Consider the following 8,498-nt stretch of genomic DNA (forward strand, 5'->3'; position numbering starts at 1 on the left):
GATTCAGGTTTCTTTTATTTTCAAATATATTAGCTTATCAACTTAAAAAAAAACAATTCCTGTTCTCTTTACATATTCAATAAAATTTTAGTAAAATTACATACTTAATCTTCAGGTATTAACACTTAATAGTTACATAGCATCTAGGAAAATGTTTGGCTATGCAAACATCTAGAATATCACTGAAGCACTTCAATCTTGATCTACAGCTTTGTATTCTGGAGAATTTGAATGATAATAACTAAGTTTTAAAGGTCTTTAGCTTTTTCAACTAAAAACATGTCAAAGTATGCCAGGTCTTCATTAATAATCCTTTGCTAGAAACAGGGTTTTAAAAAACATGGCCACTTTATTGAGGTTCTGTCTTGATTCCTATATTCTGTTGCTTGCTTTTGCTTTTTTAAAGTAGAATCTTCATTTTAACTCACCTGGTTAGCATTGCATATTTCATCTGTGGTTCTAAATTGATTTCTTTTGTGTACATTTGGCATACTACTTAAGTTATCAAGATATAATTAAGTTCAATTTCCAGTTCAGTCAAGTTACTTGAACCTGATCAATCTTTAAAAATAACATAGTTTCTGTGGATATCAATAACATTAAGTTTGTGAGGGAAGATTACAGATATGTGTGCTTATTTTGAGTGTAATCTAGAGTTCATTGAAATGTGAAGTCATTTACCCTTCATGTGTTCTGTTAACACAGATACCGATGTTGTCATCTTGCCTAGGATAAGTGACAGATTAGTACATCTTCAGAATTATAAGTTGGATTTCTTTATGCATTGCCAGTATTCAGGGACCTCCTTGGAGTTGTCCAATGAAATCCAACTGCAGGATATGATATATCATGATCATTGTACTTTAATTTAAAAATACCATTGAAAGTATGGCTGCTACCAAAGGACTTGTATGCATACATATAAACCAAACCAATGGACACAGACAACAGGGGGATGAGAGCATGAGTTGGGGGGCGGGGGTGTGTTGAGGGTTAATGGGGGGATGAGGACACATTTGTAATACCTTAACCAATAAAGAAATTAAAGATTTTTTTAAAAAGGAAGTATGACTGCTAACCATTGCACTGCTTGTAAGAGTTTACAGCTTAGTGGTAGGAACTTCATGTTAAGCAGAATTGCCTGAACATTTATGGTAAAATAAATGGTTTACTAAGTAATCAGCTCTTTGTATAAACCAAAGCGAACTCCTGGTATTCTTTGCCGGATGAATTTTTTCCATAGTGTAGCTTATACATTCATTCCTTTCTGTAAATCTAGGAATATCCAAATTTGTTAACAGTTCTGTGTTAGGGTAAAAAGTAAGTTCCTCATAGCATAAAGTTCTGTCCAGCCCTTTATGTATGGTCTCATGGGTCTTATCAGTGAAGCTAAGTAAGGACCATTTAATGAAGATTCTCCCACAGTGATCCCTCTGGGTATCTCTATTTCATTATGTTTAAAACAGAACCAACTCAGTCTCCTTGGACAACTGGCAGGGCCCCTACCCACAGTATATCTTCCCATGTATAACCGTGGGCAGCCATCTGACCTGGTTTTTTATCACAATGAAGAGACACCTAGAAGAAAGTGAGAATGTCTTTTAGATTTCTTTTAAAAGTGTGTCTATCCTATTTTCTTCAAAGCCAAAACCTAGTTCTTTAAGAACATTTTTGTTCTCTCATTCTCAGAACCAAACTTCTCAGTATAGACCACTTGGCAACTTTAAGTGTTAGCTAGAGTTCGTTTATGCAATTTCACTTTCAAAGGAGCTGGGAAGTTGGACCTAGATGCATGGTGGGGTGGGGCAACTCCTTAAAGAGGCATAGAATCAGCAACAGACCAACAAAAGTTGAGATAAAAACATTCAAGCAATCTAGAAAGATGAGTCAGAACTAGTTCAATGGCAAAGAAGCAGAAAAGGTATACTTGGAGGATGCCAGTGGGTATTACTTGGAAGGTTGACAAATTAGGACCTCTCTGATGTATACATTTTATATTTAATAAAGGAAAAGACCTTTCTTCCAAATTTACATAATTCAGGAATTTGGTAATTTGTCCATGTTAGTAGTATGAGGCAAAGCAGGTACTATCCAAATGGGAATGTAATAAATGATGTTGAACTATATTATACTTCTTCAGGCTATTTATTCTAATTCTGTGATATATTACCCTGATAAATGTGAAAAAGATGGACTTCCTACAAGCTTAGAAAGTTTTGTTTTACTACATAAAACTAGATTAATAAAGCCACTTGGTTAAAGATGATTGAAATCAGTGTCCCAGGCCTAGTACTTGACTAGATTTTGAACCATGCATGTGTAAATATTTTTCAAGGAAATTTGTATATTTCCTTTTACAAATTTAATGGGTACTACTGTTCCCCCTTTTGAGGAAATAATGTTTAGTTATATCAGACAGTGGATATTATTGTTAAAAATATTGAATTGAGCACTGACCAGTTTCAATTAGTGGTTAAAGCTTTGGCCTATAGACAAAGGGGTCTCAGGTTCGATTCCCAGTCAAGGGCAAGTTCCTTGGTTGAAGGTTCCCCATCCCTAGTAGGAGCGCATGTGGGAGACAACCAATCGATGTGTCTCTCACATCGATGTTTCTTTCTCTCTCTGTCTCTGCCCCTCCTCAATCCCTTCCATTCTCTCTAAAAATCAATGGAAAAAATATCTTCGGGTGAGGGTTAGCAGAAAAAGAAAAAAAATATATTGAATTGAATTGAATTTTCCTAACTAGTGATTTAAAATATTATTTAAATTTTTTTAGTTTAATTAAATCCAGGTGGACACTTACTAGGCATTTAAACTACCCAGACTACTTATATTAAAGGACTATTTGATAAAATTTGGAGTATATTTTGACATTTTTCAAAGGTTTGTATCTTCATTTATTTTCCAAACTATCATAAAATATATGATCACTAAGAAGGAAACTTTCAATTTCATTCAGTATTTATTGAGAATCGAGTACCATCTTAGCCTGGTGTCTTGTGTGGACATATTTTCTTCTTTTGAGGAATTTATTTCTTCTTCAGAAAAAAGACATATAGTACTTAATACAGGGAACAGTTCTGCATGCTGTAAAATAAGGGATGGATTATATGATTAAAAACAATGGTTTTAAAATGTGGTTTTCTATTAAAATCAGAGTAGGAGGTTTTTTTCTCTCTTTCATAATTGAGATTTTGTTGTTTGTTTTGAGGGTCAGTACACAGACATTTCAATTTGTTCACAATTCTTAACATACATACCAAAAATATAAAGTCATGTAGTTGCGATTCTTTTCTAAACAGTTATTCCAGTGTCTTTCCAGCTTAAAATTTATTCATTTTATTTTAGAAGAGCTGGTTTCACTTAGTTACAAAAACATCAATTTCAAAACTATATCTGTCCAAGTAAATTTATTCACTTCTTGTGTCAACCTAATATTATTAACATGGGATTCATAGAAATATTGCATAAATCTGAAAAGAAACTACAAAATTATCAATATCAACAAGATAGTCTTCAAATTTTTGTTGGCATTTTGCAGACAATTTAAAAAATGCTGCATATTGATTATTGTTAGGGAATCTTCCACACATTGATTCATGTTAGGAAAATGTATGAAACCATTATTGTATTTTAGAGGTTTCAGTTTTAACATGAATTCCCTTTTCTAAATACTTTGCAAATAAGCTTTTGCTTTCCTTGAAGTTTCAAATTTAACTCACTCATATGCAGTATCATATTAAGGGAGCATACATCATTGTGCCATATTTTTGTCATTGATTATTGGATAATTGGCAATTATGCTTTTTGTTTCTCTAAAATCCTAAATTAGAGCTAACCATTAGTAAATCTTTATAAAACTCTTCTACGACTCGACCAATATAAGCATTGACACAAAACACAAGGTCATTACATTTTTCTTCTTCTTTTTTTTAACACTTCCATAAACTCTTGATGATTCAGAGCATTTGCACATATGTGATGGGTGTATACTAACAACTGTATTCATAGCACTCTCCATAGAGTCTGTTTCAAAAAAGAGAACACAGGAATTTTCAATGTGTATAATATGTTGGTGTGAAGCAATATGACAAACATCAGTTTCTAGTTTTAAAATGCTGTTATATCTGGATTTTTCATCTAACATCACTGAAGCACTGACCATCATAACAGAAATAAATATTTTCATATCAGCTGAAATTCTTCAACTGATGTAAAAGCTTTAAAAATATCTATGTCATGAGTTCTAATTTTTAGATAGTGAATTGATAGTATTTCTGCATAGATTTTAAAGTCTTTTGAGAAAAAAAATATAACCGAAGTATTAATTGGGCAGTGTTCCTTATTTTCAAACTCCTGTCAGAGTGTCCTTTCTTAAAAATGCATTTTTTAACATCCACTGCTTTGCTATAAATGTTCAGATCGTCATGCTTTCGTGGCAAAATCCAAATTCAGTGTCATGGTCTTGTCCTCTCAATCTTCTCAACTTCACCTCTTCTGTTCCCTCCTCTTACACCTTCATCCAGTCATGCTGAACTTGTGGTTCTCCCAGAAGGCCATTTTCTCTTACTTTTCTGTGCCATTCCACTGTTACTGCAGAAAAAGCACCTCTCCTCTCCCTATCCCCATCTTACTCCTACTAGTCATTCAAGTCAGCACAGAAGTCATCTTCTCTGGAAAACCTCTTGTAACAGCCCTCTTCTCCTGTCATCCTGGAATTAGTATCCCTGCCCTGTCCCCACCTCACCCCTGCACCCTGTGAATGCTCTACCCTAGCACTCACACTCTGTTGTAGCTGCCTCCCAGATGGTCAACTGTTAAGAGGGCAAGGATGGTGCTACTTTCCCCTCTATTTCCGAAGCACCCAGAAGAGCCCCTGGCACATAATGCGTGCTCAAAAAGGTTTTCGGCATATTCATGGACTATCACATCACATTTATATTATTGGGTGTTTCAAAGGATACCTGACTAAACTTGAATAATAAATGTGCCCTGTGCGTAATGGGTTCTATTCTTTGCTTTAAGGGTAATGTATTACTTTTGAATATAACTAAATAGTGAGTTGGATGTCTTATTTTAGGATATTTATTGGCATTTTAAAAAGCTTTTTAAAAAAGCTTCTAGACATTTTATTTTTTTATGACCTAAGTTTTGTAATTACATTTGTGATTGTTTAATACTGGATTTTGCTTTTGTTGCTAATCAGTCATCGTTCCCCCTTTCTCTCTTGGTTCAGCTCCAACAGAGGCCGCAATGCAGCTACACCTAGGTAAGTGTTTAAGGCCCCAGGGTCACTGACCTTAGTCCTAGATTTTCTTGCCCTAGTCCTCTGGCCTTGTGAGCAGATGAAATGCTCTGCACCCTCTGGTTTGCTGATCGTTTACTAAAATCAGAGTCAGGTCCAGGTTATGCTTGGACACAGGAACTCACCTGGGATGATCATGCCATCCCGCTGAGGGCTAATGGAAGGACGTCCGAACCTGTCAGTCCATTCATCCTTAGGATCCTGTTGAGTGTGACCATTCAACAGAACATTCTACTGCTGCAATTTCCCTAGTGCCCCATCCACCATAAACAGACCATAGAAGTGATGGGTAAGGAGCTATGAAATACGGAGGAATTCATCTCACTTCAGGTTTGAGATTTCTGTTCAAATTAGAACTGCCTTATAAAAAGAGAACTGATTTGGTCATTTCTTCAGAAACTGAAATGAGACTGTTTCAATAACTATGTGCTTTGTTTAGTGGGACCCTATTATGTTTATCAGCCCTCATTTTTCCCATGATCTTTTCCCAGTGCCAGGCACTGAGTGGGCCACAGTTCTGAGTGGCCAGGGTTGTGTAGCCATTAAGAGTACAGATGTTGGAACCAAGCTGCCTCGTCTCTCCTTCACCACTTCCTGTCCATGTGACATCAAGCAAGTTACCTAACCTCCCTGTGCCCCAGTTTCCACATTGGTGAAATGGAAGCAATAATAGTACCTGCCTCCTAAGGTTGTTATGAGGACGGACTGAATTCATATTTGTAAAGCATCTAGTCAATGACATAACAGTGTTGGAAATCAATAACTGCATAAGGAACCATTGAGGCTTAATCATGCCTTTATAAAAGTTCTCTGTGAAACAAAGGAACTCTAAGAGCTAAATTTCTCATTCTTTTTTAGTGAAGACCTGTTGTGAAAGCAATGTCCAACACTAGCTATTTAATAAGCATGGAAAGAAGTGATCCTGGCTGGCCCCAGCCTTTTCAGGTGTCTCTCACTGCGGGGCTTGCAGATGAGTCAGTGATTTGTCTCTTGGGCTTTTCCTTTCAACCTGTAAGCCCAATTAATTTATTTTTCTCTTTGGAAGATCTGCCTTGAGAAGCTCTACTTTTATGTGATGCTACAGCTTGGGGCATTTCTTCTTTGGCAGACAAACATAAGCACTTAGAAGCATGCCTTCTGGCCGCAGAGGTAGGCTGGTGACTTACAGCGGCCCAGCTGAGTCTCTTGTCTCCCCCACGCTGGGTATTTGAGAGAGCTGTATGCTATAGGCACTTCAGGCACTGTGTCTAATTGTTCAGAGGAATCGTTAAGTCACTCCCATGCACAGAATACATCAGTGTTCTCTCCAGTGTAAATCCCTATTCTCCCTGTTATAGTGCCCAAGGCTTTGAGTCTAAAAAGGCATTCCTCACAATCCATGCTGATTCACTGGTTTCCCCGCCTTGTTATGTGCTTACCTGCTGGCACACCTGCTATACAGAGGGTGAGGATGGCTGTAGGTGGTGCTATCACCAAAGAGAATTTAGAAGTATGCTTCCTAATATTTGGAGCTGAATTTAATTTTGCAGTGAGCTCAGTGAGCAAAATAAAAAAGGTAAATGTCATGTTTGAGGGGAAAAAATTGGGAGGGTTATTTTTTGTTCATTAGATCATATGATTTTAAGTTTTTTCCAAAAAGCATATGTAAACTAGTTTAAACAAAATTGTACAGGCTCAGAAAATTTATATTAGTTGAAACAAACTTCCCAAGCAAACCATGGAAATCAATGGGAGAGTTTTTAAGCACAAAATTCATTTTTTTCACCTTGAGTAGAAATAATTGTCATTTCTCATACAGCCTTGGAAATGAGCTGGCTGACATTGTAGCTGGCCATGAAATTGTTTTTACTCACCCACCCTCTATTCAGTGCAAATATCACATACTCTATAGCTATGAAAACATTCTTTGCTGTTAGCATGCCCGGAGTTCTTCTAGATTATATTAAAAATGGGTGTTTAATATAATCTCATGTGTAGTGATAATATATTGAAAACTACAGATGGTTCCCTGGCATTCCTTCTGACTTCTAACATGACTTTATTGGGTACTTTTACTTATTTGTGTAGGTTATTTCTCCTATGCAGCTCTGAGGGGGAAAGAAGTTAACTTGAAACACATTAAATAAAAAGTGAGTGAATATAGGAAATGAGAGAAAGCAAGAGGGTTATAAGAGAAGAGGAAATGGGTTAGTAAATACCAGCAATGCTAGCTGACAACAAGTAGAGCGTCCTGTTTCTTTCTACACTTTAAAGTGAGTTGGAAACGGAATCTCTTTGGGCGTGTGGAGCTATGAGAGGCAAGTCTTGTGTGACCTCTCCCCTGTTGGTTGGTGCTGACCTTGGTCTTCCTGCCTGGTGACACTTTGGTAGGGTTTCTCTTTGGGGGCTCTAGCTTCCAGATTTCTAGGTGTCTAAACAGCACAGCCTTTGCCCTTTGTCCTTAGCAAAGCAAATATAATCAACTGCTCATTTAAAATTCAGTCTGAAGGTCAAACTATTATTTCTCAAATGCAGCACATTGAGCCTTTTGTGTAGCCAAATCTATTGTTAAGTATAATTTTTTCTAAATACTTTTTTTTTCTTTTAGCTGAAATACATAGTGACAGTATTATCCTACGAGATGACTTTGATTCCTACCACCAACTGGAATTGAATCCAAATATATGGTAAGTTACAGGAATACGCCTCACTTGGGTTTTTTTAATGCAAAAAAGAAATAATGCTGATGTTCCCTTGGAGAAGTTCCATAAAATTAAATTTTTCTTTAGTGCTAAGGTATCAGTAAGAATTTAACTAAGGACCTGGGCTTAATGTAGACTGCATACTGTCTGTACTTGACTTAAGAACTGAATCTAGGTATCCCTCAAAGCCATGGGTGTGGTTAGAGGGTTTTTTCAGTTGTATACATGGAAAACATTAAGTTTTAATGTGTCTAATTATTGCATTTATGCCAAGCAAAAGAACAGAAATGGTTTTTCTGAAAGGACAGATGATCTGATATCACACTTCCAAATAACTTCTAAGCCATTGGGTCAACTCATTATTATACTCCAATCACTTCTTCAAAAGCTATTTAGATACAATTTCATGAGTATTTTGAGGGCAAAGATGTAATGAACCAAAACTCATTTGTTGACATGGGCACAGACAGCAATGTGGTGATTGCAGGCCGGTGGCAGGGGGGGCCGGGGGG

The 8,498-nt window shown here is 36.5% G+C and overlaps 1 protein-coding gene across 1 annotated transcript in view; it reads left to right on the forward strand.

Moving 5' to 3' along the window:
- The window catches only part of RELN (reelin), a gene marked incomplete at its 5' end in the record, with an annotated part of 426,427 nt that overhangs the window by 181,584 nt on the left and 236,345 nt on the right, over positions 1 to 8,498 (forward strand). Inside the window, 2 exons of the mRNA XM_015571214.1 lie at positions 5,237 to 5,269; positions 7,893 to 7,971. Of these exons, the coding sequence (XP_015426700.1) occupies positions 5,237 to 5,269; positions 7,893 to 7,971 (112 nt within the window). The remainder of the gene's footprint in view (positions 1 to 5,236; positions 5,270 to 7,892; positions 7,972 to 8,498) is intronic.

This window comes from Myotis davidii, unplaced genomic scaffold, assembly GCF_000327345.1.
Source record: "Myotis davidii unplaced genomic scaffold, ASM32734v1 scaffold125, whole genome shotgun sequence".
Lineage (NCBI taxonomy): Eukaryota > Metazoa > Chordata > Mammalia > Chiroptera > Vespertilionidae > Myotis > Myotis davidii.